Source organism: Fusarium subglutinans, assembly GCF_013396075.1.
Source record: "Fusarium subglutinans strain NRRL 66333 chromosome Unknown NRRL66333_c0000152, whole genome shotgun sequence".
In the NCBI taxonomy this organism is placed as follows: Eukaryota; Fungi; Ascomycota; class Sordariomycetes; order Hypocreales; family Nectriaceae; genus Fusarium; species Fusarium subglutinans.
The window spans coordinates 109,265-123,367 of NW_023502215.1; the positions used below are offsets into that span (position 1 = coordinate 109,265).

General features: G+C 43.4%; 4 protein-coding genes across 4 annotated transcripts; 3 read left to right on the top strand and 1 right to left on the bottom strand.

Moving 5' to 3' along the window:
• Positions 1–1,230: 1,230 nt before the first annotated feature.
• Positions 1,231–2,664, bottom strand: FSUBG_9664 (transporter MCH2; the record flags this gene model as incomplete). Its single annotated transcript, XM_036688201.1, has 2 exons — positions 1,231–1,398; positions 1,456–2,664. 2 exons carry the CDS (start codon positions 2,662–2,664, stop codon positions 1,231–1,233), a joined length of 1,377 nt encoding a protein of 458 aa, XP_036534874.1.
• A 1,133-nt stretch (positions 2,665–3,797) lies between these two features.
• Positions 3,798–4,979, top strand: FSUBG_9665 (terpene synthase; the record flags this gene model as incomplete). Its single annotated transcript, XM_036688202.1, has 1 exon — positions 3,798–4,979. The coding sequence occupies one exon, from the start codon at positions 3,798–3,800 to the stop codon at positions 4,977–4,979; it is 1,182 nt and encodes a 393-aa protein (XP_036534875.1).
• A 352-nt stretch (positions 4,980–5,331) lies between these two features.
• FSUBG_9666 (hydrolase or acyltransferase (alpha beta hydrolase superfamily)) lies at positions 5,332–6,102 on the top strand (the record flags this gene model as incomplete). Its single annotated transcript, XM_036688203.1, has 2 exons — positions 5,332–5,472; positions 5,680–6,102. The coding sequence occupies 2 exons, from the start codon at positions 5,332–5,334 to the stop codon at positions 6,100–6,102; spliced, it is 564 nt and encodes a 187-aa protein (XP_036534876.1).
• A 1,368-nt stretch (positions 6,103–7,470) lies between these two features.
• FSUBG_9667 (murein transglycosylase) lies at positions 7,471–8,691 on the top strand (the record flags this gene model as incomplete). The annotated part of the gene is made up of 2 exons (XM_036688204.1): positions 7,471–7,564; positions 7,619–8,691. 2 exons carry the CDS (start codon positions 7,471–7,473, stop codon positions 8,689–8,691), a joined length of 1,167 nt encoding a protein of 388 aa, XP_036534877.1.
• Between the last annotated feature and the right edge of the window lie 5,412 nt (positions 8,692–14,103).

Below are 14,103 nucleotides of genomic sequence, written 5' to 3' on the forward strand. Positions count from 1 at the left end.
ACCTCATATGTTCACCATCACTCAAACAACGGGATCCCCAGGCTATAAATTAAAGGGATATCCCACCCAGCGCCGCCACCTTCCCGCACCACTGTTTCCCCTAATACCACTTTATCCAGGCCGCTATCCACCTCAAGCTGAAGCTTCAACTCCAAGATGTGTGTCGTTCCAGGCACGGTGGTGATCTGCAAAACATGCGGTGATGAGATCACAAGAATAATGCATACTCTTCAACCATGCCAGAGATATCTAGAAAAGGGACGCGACGCTTGTCGAGGGATAAAACATCAATTGACAGGTAACAGGTTCCATGAATGCAGTCCTTGCGTAGAACGGAAAAAGGAAGACAAATGTATTGTCTGTGGATCTGGCAGCTAATCCATGTGGTTAGCTGTCTCGTAGGAGGATGAGATGTGCAACTGAATACTTCAGCAGTAGTTAGCTACGCAAATATGACCTGGCGGAATGAAGCCCAATCTCATGCGCGACAGAATGTGTGATCTCTGTGCTGAGAGCTGTGACAAGATGGGCACACTATTAGTGGCAAGATCCAATATTGAAACAAGGTTTGAATAAGACATAAGGACGAACATACTGAACCATTCTGCGAATGCACGTCTGTTAGACCCATAGTCCAAGATATGTTCCTTAACTATTCACTGCCACGTAAGGACTATATATTACATCGACAGAATTTCGAAGGCCCCACTCTTTCCTTCAAGTACCATAATTACTTCAGTAGTAACACAGTCCGAATTAATACACATATAACAACCAGGTATCTTTTCCCATCACTCACTCGAGATGTGCACCACCAAACGAGACGTTTACAAGTGCAACGTCTGCTTTTACGTTCTCAACACGACTTTCGAGCCTACGATAATGTGTGAGGGCTACAGAAATAATGGTGTCTGTACCGGGGTACATTACCCAACTTCAGTGGAGTACACGACGAACAATGACCGATGCCCAATATGTATTGCCAACAAGAAGAAAGACAAGAAATAGACTAAAGGATGGTAGCAGGATTCCAACATCTGCTGTGGTAGACAGGGCCAAGCTATTGCTTTTCTTTTAGGGATGGAGAAACACCATATGTTATATACGTAATGTACTTTTATCTAATTAATATTTAGTTACATCTCAACTGACGAACCGTCGCAGTCAGCCCTGGGACCTCCGCCTCTATCTATGTTCTCGATCTTATGTAATTATCTTCTGGGTGATAGACTACACCTTTGCCATCAGCTTCTTGTTGATCCTCAACCGTAGGATAACTGTTAGAACAGTAGCGATGGCTGACATCGAACCAGCGTAGAACATGGCAGGTCGATATGCGCCCAGCCCCTCATCTGCACCTCCATGAGCTTGAAGCAGGAAACCAGCGATAGGAGATCCCTGTAGATATCGCGTTAGTCTTCCCACGATAGAATGGTAGATGGACAGTGAACTTACAAAGAGGTAGCCAGCAACCCAGCCAACAATCACCATGCCCATAGCTGTTGACACTCTGGCAGATCCGAAGACGTTACCGACAACAGTAGGCATAGAAGAAAAGAATCCACCGTTCATCAAACCATTAAGCACTGCGAAGACAGCCAGGGGTGCGAGAGTCGTTGATGCAGGCCAGAGGGCGAGCATGGTAAGAGAGTTACCGAGGAAGAAGGCCGCAAGAGTATTCAACGGCCCGAATTTATCGCAGAGATATCCACTCATGATCCGTCCTACAGCAGATGCAAAACTGAAGCCTGCGACAAGTCCAGCACCAGTGTTTGTACTCAGACCCATAGATCGAGAGTAGAGGGGAAGGAAATAAGGAGGGACGAGAAGAGGGAAGATACCGATGCCAGCGGCAAAGAAGAGGATCGCAAAGTTGAGCTGTCGGAAGAGTCTCCAGTCAACAATTCCGGTCTTGGCCAGAGGCACCCTCTCTTGGATCAGAAGGGCAGCTGGAAGTCCCGAAACAGCGATGAGGATGCCCGTGATACGAAAGGCCCATTCAACACTGTGTTTCTCAATAAGAGAGTTGGTTGCAATACTCATAATTGCACCTCCAAAACCGCCACCAGCATAGACGATACCATTGGCCAGACCCCTCTTCTTTGAGAAATACTGCGCCGGAACGAGAGAGAACGACATAAAGCAACCCGCCATACCAAGACCAAGAGGAATACCAGGAAGAAATATCAATCCAACAAGATGATCCGTAACAAAGCTCGCACCAATGAGCGAAAGCGCCATGAGGATAATCCCCGCGCTGCTGAGTTTGCGTGTCCCAAACGTTCGTAGCATTCTTGACACGATGACACCAACAGTCGCCATCAAAGCAGGTGACAGCGAGCCGCAGAAGGACAAAGCCAGAGGCGATCCAACGTTCCGCTCAACAAGGGCATTTTGATAAACGCCCCAGACGTAGCTGAGTCCGATAACCCACCATGCGACGACGGCGCAGGCACCGATTACGACCCAGCCGTACCCGCCGTCGGGGACGGTGCTATCAGCGATGCGCGAGGCTTCGAGTGCCGGGTCATCGGATTCTGGATTGCTTGGGGACGTGTTTTCAGCGAGACCGGCTCTTGTTGGACGGAGGTTCGAGGAGGTGCTGGGTTCGTAGGTTGCGCCGTTGCCGTAGGCTTCGAGCTGGACGGCTGTAGTCGTCGACATGATGTTGTCGCAGCCGGGGGTACTTCGGTGTTTAGCGAAGCTGTGATGGCATGCGCCCTTTTATGGCCTGATGATGTGTGCATGAATTGGAGAAGAGAGGGAGTTTAGTGGCTTGGGAGATATTTATCCTTAGTGTCAACTGAAGGGCGCGGGTTACATCATCAGTCACGCCCAGAATTGCCAAGGCTGCTGAAAGAGTTCAAACTCATCACGTTTTCCCGATTTGTCAGACACATCAACTCTGTTTGTTCTCATCATACAGAATTACTCTTAAATGAGCTAAAGAGAGTGAGCGCGAGCGATAATCGTAGTAAGTTCATGTGCTTCACTGAAGCAGCTGGGGATTTTGGCGCGAAGGATGAGGCGTCAAAACAAGGGCGTGGGGTAATTTACCGATTGACTCATCTACCCATATCACCCTTCGGCTTCAAAATGCTATCCTTGAGCCCTAAAATCAAGCCTAGTCTTCAGGTTTCATTGGTAGTACCGCCATTCTATACAAAGAATTTGGAATATCTCTCATTCCCTGCGTCAGCTAGCGAAGACAAATGGCCAGTTCAGATACGTCTTCTCCCGAGAGCCCTTTATAAGTGGGCGGTTAGCGGTGTCTTATGCCGAATGAGCGTGCAAAGTTTATACAGGAGGATGAGGAGGACGAGGAGAAAGCGAAAGGTGTCGAGGAAGCCATTTTTTACTGCCAGATTGACCTATTGGCCTCATTGCCCGTATCGGGGAGGCGTGAAATGCGCCACGTCATTGCTTTACAGCTAATGCACGCCATACTGTCGGTGAATCTGCTTGTCAGACGGTACACAGGAAAAGTTGCGTACTGAATCTTCAAACGCTGAAATCACATGGAGGGTTGGGGGAGTTAAAAAAGTATATCTTTTACTCTGTAGGGATTGGTGATACATTTGGGCATTTATATGTAATAGACTGTTAACCTTTTCATTACATGCGTGATGCAATGCCTTGCAACTGCAAGTCGGTTATCTTGCTGTCTTAGATTAATGTCTCAGGACCCCCTCTTCAATGAACTATATAAAACTAGCTTGTTCCTCCACCGAGACAGTCTACCTCAGCTTTTCACGTCTTTACCGTACACAAGCATGGGAATCGTTAAAGCGTTTAATATGGGGGATCATCACGACCACGACGAGCTTCTAAGTCTCCCGTTTGAAGGCTCTGGTGCTTTGATTCCGTTGACACGATTATATCACCCACCATCTCCGCACAAAGTACATCCAGGAGCAGACTCAGTCATTGAGCAGGTTCAGCAATGGCTGTACACGCATCTTGAGCAACTGGGCGCTGAGAAGCTCATCAAGGGCATCGTCAACGAGACAGCATCCATGTGCACCTACCTCTACCCAAACGCCGACGATGAAGGAATCTTTCTCGCCACAGGCTTCATGACTGTGCAATTTATCAATGACGACATCTTTGATAGCGCTGCTATTCTCAAGGCCATTAAGGCGACTCCGTCGGGACAACGTCTGGCTAGGGATCTTCAGAAGATGCGCGATACTCCACAGCGGATGGCAGACGGTATTTTATCCGCTGCGCGTATAATGGAGAATCCTGAGGCATATGCAGAGTGCCGCGAGGTGGTTTCGGACTTGGAGACAGACCCGTTCCTTCTGGGAGCTATACACGGGCTTTCGACGCGTATGCACAGCCGCGGCCGACGCATCAATAAGGAGCGCTTTGAGGTCTGGCTGGCCAAATCATGCACTGCCATGAAGGACTTTGGCAAGTCTCATGCCCTGATCTACAGTGAAGCGAAAAACATGACCGTCGAAGAATACGCAGACCACAAATTGAGGAATTCTGGAATGATCTACACCGTTCTATTCGTCGAGATGGCAATGGGTACCTTTCTTTCTAAGCAGCACAATGCTATTCCAGAAATCCGTCAGATGCAGCAGCACTCCGAAAAGATTGGCTCATTACTGAATGAGATTTTCTCATATGAGAAAGAAACATTTTTGGAGAATACAAATAATCTACTCGCCGTGCTGGTGCGTACGGAGAAGATTAGTTTATATGAGGCCGCGAGACGAGTCGTACAAATGTCACAGAGACATGCCCAGGAGGTGAAGCGCTTGCGGATTGAGATTGAAGCTGAGTGTGGTGACGATAATGGAGAAAATGCTATCCTGAAGGCGTACGTCGCGGATATGGAGCTGTTTGGTGCGGCGTGTTGGTTTTGGCAACTTCAGGGCACGAAGCGATACTTCTCCAAGACGTCGCCATTTGCTGAGCTGCGACTGGAGGCAGAAGCTGAGGATGCATATCAAAGTTGCTCCTACTAACTCAAATAACTTACGAAACTAGCCACTATCAGTATACACAAGCCCAAAGGTCAAGAAGGTTAATTCTTCTCATTTTCGCGTCTCTTTGACAGAGTGTTCAACTGAGAACTTCTCGAAGCAGGTTTCTGTGGTTTGGTGAGTCGTCAAAATAAAGGCGCGGGCGCGTCATCTCACTTATCTTACCCTCCATTTCACTCAAATGTCATCATATTTAGTATCTGGCCACCTGCTATGTATAAATAAGGTGATTTCGCACCCTCTTCTTCACTTTTCTTTTCAATTTTCATCAATCTACCTCATATTTTCCCTCCACTTTTGATACCTAAAACTCAAACTCACTTGAGACCTCACAATGACCTCATCACACGACCCTACAACTTTGACTCAAAGCTTTCACTACGAAACCTCAACGCACAGCTATGATGTGAAATGGGGCTCGTTGGGTGACCCCAAGTCTCCTCCTCTCATTTTTATCCATTCATGGAACTCCTTGGTCATCTCGCGTCTGGGTCCCGTTCGCCCACTCACTGTCGCGTCAGTTTCACGTGTATCTCTTCGATAGAACCTGGTTTCGGCGACACGCCTGCAGAGAAGAAATTAGACCCGACAAAAGCAAGCTCAGGCGCAATTGAAGAGTACGATAGTAACCTCGCGCGACAAGCAGAGGTAGGTGTTCACTGCGCTCTTCAAGTCCTGGCAGGCAGACTGGACTTATGAGAAGGCCCACATCGTCGCCCACGACAATGCCGGTCTCGTCAGTTTACGAGGCTATATTCTCCATGACTTACCATATGCAAGCCTCTGTCTTATCGACGTTGTCGCGATCGGCCCATTTGGTCAACCTCTCTTCAAAGTCATCGCTGAGAACCCCAAACTCTTTGAACAACTACCTGATACAGCTTTTGGAGGCATACTAGAGAGCTACATCAGCGACGCAGCATACTACGAACTGCCCAAAGAGACCATGCAGATGCTTAAAGAGCCTTGGCTGCGAGAAGGTGGAAAACGAGGCTTCATTCGCGAATTGTGCCAAGCCAACTCCAGATCCACGGAGGAAGTGGAGGCGAGATATGGAGAGGTTGGGCCGAAGCTGCCAATCAAGATTAACTATCTGGGGAGCTGATGATAAGTGGCTTCCCGTGGAGGTTGCGCACAGATTGGGGAACGCGTTAAAGGCCAGGGAGCTTATCGTTATCGATAAGGCTGGTCATCTTAGTATGATTGATCAGGGAGCACGTGTTGGAGTTGAGTTGGGCTTGTGGCTTAGTGCTGCTTTGAATAAATAGTAATGAGACTGTAATTCATTTACCATTATTAGGTTGATTATTTATCTAATCTTTCGTTGAGAATACTTTCGTGGTCAAAGTGAGTCGACGTGAGAACAATGTGACATGCACTTTTACGTGGAACATCCAAGACGAAAAGTGAAACAGCATCCATCATTGGTTCATTAGTCACGTGTCACACGTCACAGTCACTAATTCCTTCATCGCCAAATATAGAAGTGAGGTAAATTAAATATAAAACATAAGTCATATCTCTATTATGGCATTATTTGTCTCCCAAATGTTGTGAACTGGATGTTGCTTTCTACCTTGTCGCGATTTCTAGAGCATTACCCTACACCAACTGACTCAGCGGCCTTGACCAGACTAGGTCTAGTCCAGCTATTTTTACTGCAGGGACACACCAAGTCTCGGGCTCCCGGACATTGATCGAAGGCACCCGAAGCCATGTGTCACTCGATCTGTGCTACTCCAACAAGGCTACGGCTCGATACAACCGTCGCAAAAGCTTCAAAGTGGTATTTATCGTGTTGCAATAAAAGAACCACCTCGCGAGATCATCACCCATGCTTGCCCCTTACTCAAGGTTACAATTCTATCCGAAACAAACCTTCTTTACGAGCTGGCCGGAGGATTCGTCGTGTGCCTGACTAAACCGAGCAGAGCCCACTGTGATCGTCAGGGCGAGAAAGTCAATGATGCGTCTCGATTCCATCAACGTATTCTCAGCTACGGTCTAAACATGCCGATACCACGGCCCAACTCATCCGATCTTGAAGGGATCAGCTGAAGTGTTCCCCATAGACAGTGACGACTTACCCACCGGGTAATTACGCGTCAGAGCAGCCGTTCTCCACTGGCAAGGATTGCGTTACGCAACGGTACCCAGTATTACCAGGTCAATCTTCATCTGCCCCCCCTTTCGATTGCCTTATCAGTCACAGAACCAACACTCATGGGCTCTAGCCTAGCTGAAAAAAAGTTTGCCAGGCGCAGCAACGCTGTCGCTTGTTATATACATACCCACCACAGCCTACCATTCTCTCCCACTTACCTGAAGTTTGCTTGCGCATCTTTATTTTCGTTTTTCTCGTAGTAGGCCAACGTCGCATTCTTTAAAAGTCACTCGTTCTTATGTTGCGACCTTCACTCGTTTTTTCTTTTATTAATATTAATCAATTCAATTTTTCTTTACCTTCTCCACGATGTATTACTCCGCGTGGTCCAAGATCGCCCTTGCGGGTCTTTTTGCTTCAGCTGCTGCTCAGACCTACAGCTCATGCAACCCTATGGAGAAGAGTATGTGAAAGAGTATCCGCTTTGTTTTCTTAACAGTCACTGACTATAGCCCAGCATGCGATCCTAACAAAGGTCTTGCGTCTTCTTCATACTCGGTCGACTTCACGAAAGGTGCTGATGACGACAATTGGGAGGGAACTGGCCATGGCACTGTCAAGTATACCTCTGATGGTGCTGAGTTCACTGTTGCTAAACAGGGCGATTCACCTACCATTCAGAGCAAGTGGTACATGTTCTTCGGCCGCATGGAGGTTCACTTGAAGGCCGCGCCCGGAACTGGTATCGTCTCATCTGTCGTGCTTCTTTCTGATGTTCTCGACGAGGTTGATTGGGAGTGGCTTGGAGGCAAGGACGGAGATGTCCAGACCAATTACTACGGCAAAGGAAACGACGCAGCCGATACTCGAAGTGCCACTTTCCCAGTCACCAACGCACAGGAGGAGTTCCACAACTATACCATTCACTGGACCAAGGATTCTTGCGAGTGGTACATCAACGGCGTTGCTGTCCGTACACTCAACTATGCCGATGCTCTCGGAGGAGAGAACTATCCTCAGACTCCCATGCGCGTCAAACTTGGTATCTGGGCCGGTGGCGATCCTGACAATGCTGAGGGAACCATCGAGTGGGCTGGTGGAGAGACTGATTACAGTGGTGGCCCTTACACCATGACCGTTCAGAAGATTACCATTGAGAACCTCAACCCTGCTGAGAGCTACACCTACGGCGATAAGACGGGCTCCTACAAGAGCATCGAGTTTGATGAGAAGGACAGTGGCAGTACCGACGACGATGACTCCTCATCAACTGCTTCCGAAGCCGCCTCAAAGACTGAATCCAAGGCCTCTTCTAAGACATCTTCTGAATCTACGTTCACTACCAAGACCTCTACCGAGACTGACTCCGAGTCCTCAACTACGGCGTCGTCTGATGACTCCAGCGAGACTGAGAGCGCCGACTTCGAGAACAACAAGGCAGGGATAACTAGCGCTGGTGCAACCTCGTCTGAGAGCAGTGCTGTAGCTACACCTTCGGCTACTGCAGGTTCGATAAACAGCGCTGCTGGAAACTGGCCCAAGATGTGGTTTGCTCTCGGAACGACTTTTGCTGCTATGGTCATGATGTAAATCTAGGGTTTGTCGTATATAGAGTGACGAAGCTGTTGATTTGGCTGGATAAGTCTTGTCGTAATACATACTTTGACTCTACATTGCTCTTGCGACGGATGACAACGACGCGTTTGTAGAACTAAAATTGCCGATTTCGTTCGGCCATGATGATGCCTTGTCTAATTTGTACCAAATGTGACTGCCAACGTGTTTGACCCCTAGCTATCGACGAACGGGCGGGAACTTCCTGAGCTGACAAGTTCATTATCAATCATAACTGCCTAGATTATGGTAGACGCCACGGTGACAGAATATAACTGGAACCCTACTCTATAGCCAATTAGTTAACCACCTAATGCTTTGTATAAGATATTATTTGCCAAGTATACCTTACACTACTTGCTTAAGCTTTAGACTTGAACTGAAGTTCTAATTAAAGCCAACTCTTTACTACTGCCTGGGTTATACGTCACTCTATGGGGATGACTGCCGCCTATAAGGTTAAGCTTGACCTCCAGTCTCTCTAGTTCCAAGATCGGGGACTAGTAGAAACACTCGAGGTTATTAAAGAGTCTATGTACAGCTACACCAGCTAGAAACAGTGACCTCAGGGGAAGGATAACCCTTTAAATTTAAACAAATACAATAGCAATAACATAGCTAAAACATAAGCTCAAGTGACATCTTTGCTTTGCACTCAGTGATACGAAGCGATCTACTGACACAATTGACAATGAAATTCATAGTCTTATATATAGAACCAGACCTATTCCTAATTCAAGGTTACAGTCTCGCCCTCCTTCTCTTAGCCGAGTTATAAACTATATCACGAGGAAAGCAGCTTTAGAAAATCTACGAGCAGTCACTCCAGGGTTCACTCTCATTGAGAAAATCTTTCGTGCATTGGTTCGAAGGGACTTCATCATGGCCTGCGATCAGCGAACCTCATACTCGATGGCATAGCGATCTAGATCCTCTTTACAGCACATCACATCCAAAAGTTTAGGAAGTTTATTAGGTAACTGGAAGCTTGAGGAATACGACAAAGCAGTTCGATATACTGACCTTCTTATATACCCTTCCCAATTCGAGAGAGAGGGGATCGATCTCAATATCCGCGTTAGCTATCTAGGAAAGCTCCCTGTCACGTCCCAATGCCAGATCCTAGTCAACATGGGCCCTTGCATCGCACAGTTCATCAACTCCAAGTTCTCATCAGATAGCATAATCAGCCCATAAATGCTTAGATGTTCCAAAGACGGCCGGGCCAGCTATAACGAGCAGCACGGTGTACGCTCCATATTGCAGCCATTAGCCATGCCCAAGAAGCAGAAAGGTGCTAATCAGACTTGTCACGGCGCAGCTCTATCTCAAGAGTCTAGACAAGTAACGAAGGGGCTAGCTTAGGCGTTACATTTAACCTCATGCTTATAGCTGCTTGCAAGAAATTTCATTGCCGATGGGCTGATTTTCTGGACCTCCGCCTCACACTCACCTATTCTATACGCGCTTCAACACTGGTAAATACTATGAAACCCTCTTAGGTTATATCTAAACCAAGTAAGTCCCTATTAAGAGGCTTTTTCAAGCTCTCTAAGCGTTTCCCAGTGCTTTTACTATTAAACTCATATCCCAGGCCTTACTGTGATGGAACGAAAATTCTATCTTTTGTCTCCGATTTTATTATCATTTAGGTTTTGGCTTCCTTCACCACTAGAAACGTCAAAGGACAGAGACTGACTAAAAATCAACTTGAGTGGGTCGACTAGTTCGCTGCCACAACGCTAGCACGTCCACGTGTAAGCAAAAGATGGAGAGCGTTATTGTGTATCTGGGATTCAGGCAAGGGGGTGTAATAAAACTTAGGACCTCTATCTTAGGTAACAAAAGTCTTCAGATCAGCTTAGATAAATTTAGTTAATTTAGTACAGATTTAGAGAATCTTAGACTAAGTAATTTTGGTACCTTAATTTAACGTTAGAAGCCTTCTTGCACAGGGCAATTGGAGCTGGGTCCTTGCGAGTTAGTCGCGCACGGGCTATAAAGATACGGATAACGGCAAGCATGAAATTCCCTCAAAAACTTACCCCACTCAACATTGCTGCTCTTCCACGCCGGATTCATCTTCTGCTCGGTCTCAACTGCATGCTGGAAACCCACCCCAGCACGGAGCAACGCTTTTATAAATTACTATCACGCAGTGTTCAGATATCACTTAAAACTTATTGCTATACCTCCTATAGGCATACTGACCAAGGGCCAATGAAAAGTGTAACGGCCTACAGAAATATATAAAGCTGCCTCCTCATTATATAAGGGACACTAGAAACCGTAATATAGTAAAGCGTTATTTGCTTAAGAGCGGACTGTGAAAGTTTGCTTAAACTGCTATAAGCTTCTCTCCTAAGGTTTCTTTAGAATACTTTAATCCACAGGCACCATAACGGCAATAAGATAGGGAAACGTTAATAAGGTATTCCACTGCTTTTGCTCCTATCCTTCCGCCCTCTGTAGTCGATACAGTAGATAGCGCACACGGTACCTAGGCCGCCATAGGAGGGGGCGACTAGAACCAGGTGTTCGCTGTGATAAGCTGTAACTTCCACGATGCTGCGGGCATGTCATGAGGTTGTCTAGCGTCCCCTGTCGCGTGGCCCGGCCTTCACTGATGGGTGAATGATAGGCTCATGTCAGTCAGCTCCTCTTACGCAGAGCGGCCGGCATGAACTAACCGAAAGCGCCACCGACGATATCAGGCTTCTAGTGCGAACATGATGAAGATTGGCGATAATGAAGATTAAGTGGGAGACGACGTGATAAACATCTCGGTGAGATGTCCGTTGGTAGGCAAAACGTTAATGGTGCAGGTACAGCAAGGTGCATGATAAGGTACCCTGGTCAGTATATGCCCACGCCGTATACGAAAAAAATCTCGTATTAGTAGAAACTCTAAGGCTTCGGGCGGTCAATCGCTCTAGTTGCTACGCTTTAATTGGCGATTAATACTTAAAGCTTATGGCGTCTTAACGAGAAATCAAGCCAACGCACCGAAAAATACTAATTAACTTCAGGAAAATCCAAAAGTTAGTTACGACCAGCCCTGGGTGCCTAAGTCTTAGTATAAGCGTTTGCAATTTTGTTCTTATTCCTATTATTATATAGTGCAAATTCTTAAGAGCCTACAATGGATATCTTAGGGCGAGTTGAACGGCAGAAAGCTTGTTTAGGTAGTTAACAGGATATTATTAGATTAGAATAATAAAATAATTGCGTGTACTTAGGCAATACCTTGGCTAGTTATTAGCAAGCTAAGGGATATAGATATAGAACTTCCCCTCTTTCTAAAAGAGGAAATAATAAGGAAAATATATAGATTACCTTTCTAATAATTAAAAGTCTTATTTATAATAAGAAAACTACTATAAGTATAAAAATTAAAAAGGAAAGCCTAAAGCTTACTAAAGATAATCTAAACTATAATTAATTAAACTATTAGACTTAAATCTAGTAAAGAGTAAATTAGCTAGTATAAATCCCTAAAGGTTAAGGTAAAAAATAAGGATCTATAGGTCTATATTAACCTAATAATAACTAATAAGCCTACCCTTAAGGTAATTATACCTATACCTTTTAATATATTAGTAATAGGACAGTAAAGCGCTATAGCTATATATATAGTAACTACTATAAAAGTATCTTTTTCCTTAATATAAAAATTAGCTATATAAAAAGTCTATCTATAAGTTAAGAAGCTAGGTAAAATCTATATTAAATATAAAATATAAACTTAATAAATACCTTATTTTATAGAGAAAGATTACTAAATAGTTACTATAATAAAGGCAATATATAAAATATACCTAAAGAATTATAAAGATTTAAAAAGGAGAATATTAACTATTTAAAACTAGGTACTTAATATAGTAAATAAAGGCATTATAAGGTACTATTTTTTAGAAAAGAATATACTAGTAAAATAGGTTTAGTCCTTTTATAATAAGTTCTTCTTAACTTATATAAAGTAAAAGTAAAAGGCTTACTAAGTATACTAAAAGGTTTTAGTAAAACCTTAATACTAAAGATATATAACTTATAAGGAAGTAAGTAACTAGCTTAAGTAGTAAAGGATCTTAATTAATAAAGCCTAAGATATAGGCCTTTAAAAGGCTAAAAAGGCAGATTAGTAGTTTATTAATCTTATTATAGTATTAAGATTAACCCCTTTAGAGTTATAGGTAAATACCTATAGTATTACTTAAATAAACTATATATATTTAAATACCCTATTTATTAGTATAGTAGCAGCGGATATTTAGCTTATACTAGCCTTTTAGCCAGAAACCTAAAAAGCTAAAGTTAGCTACAGTACCTTCTTAGTAAGAAATAAGGAATAAAAAAGTAAAGAGTAAGAGGCTTTTAAATAAATAAGATAAAAGGGGCATAAAGGAAAGAAATGCTTTTACTAAGAACTTAGTAAAAACAAGGCAGGAAGGTATAAAGTATATAGTATAAAGTATACCTTATTAAAGTACTTCTATACTTTTCTAGAGAAAGTATATACTAGATTTAAACTAGTATAGGCTATTACTAAAAAGGTATAGAAAAGGATAAAAGAAAATAAGAAAAGTATTATAGACTAGATTAAAAGGCTAAAATTAAAAAGCTTAGCCTAACTATATCTAGTTAGCTTAGGATAGCTAAAGGCAGGCCTAATAGTAGCTAATAAATACTTCCTAAGTAATAGTATATTATTAGACTTAGAAGTAACTATATATATATTTAGGGATATAAGTAAAATAAAAAGCCTAAGGGTTATACCTTTAGGAGATTTCTTCTAGTTAAAAGTAATATAAGTCCTAATTAAAGAATATAGCAAAGCACAGATTAAGCTTAACTTATATAATAGTATGCTAAAAATACTATAACTATATAATATAGCCCTATATACTATACTAACTATAAATTTAGTATTATTTATAAAACTAAGAAAATGTAAAATATTGTAAGATATAAGCCTAGAAAATAACTATTTTTAAAGGGCAGATAGAAGCAGGCTTAGTAAGGTTTTAGAAATTAAAAGGTAATAAGTACTTAAATATAAGTAGCTAACTTAAAGGCTAATACTAATATAGGCAGGCCTAGCTATAAATAAGCCTCTAATTCCTCTAAGAAAATAAGTATATATAACCTAAACCTAAAAAAAACTACTAAAAAGAAATACTTTATTATAGTATCTAAGACTAAGCTACCTAGGGCCAGAGGTTTTTTAATACCTAGCTATATTTATCTAAAAAGTATAAATAAAAATAGAAATTCTAACTAGAACTTAATAAATAACTACTATTACTTATAATATATATAGGGTAATAAAAGCTTACTAACTAGTATACTATACCCCTTAAAAAACTATATAAATAGTAGCCCTAGGAA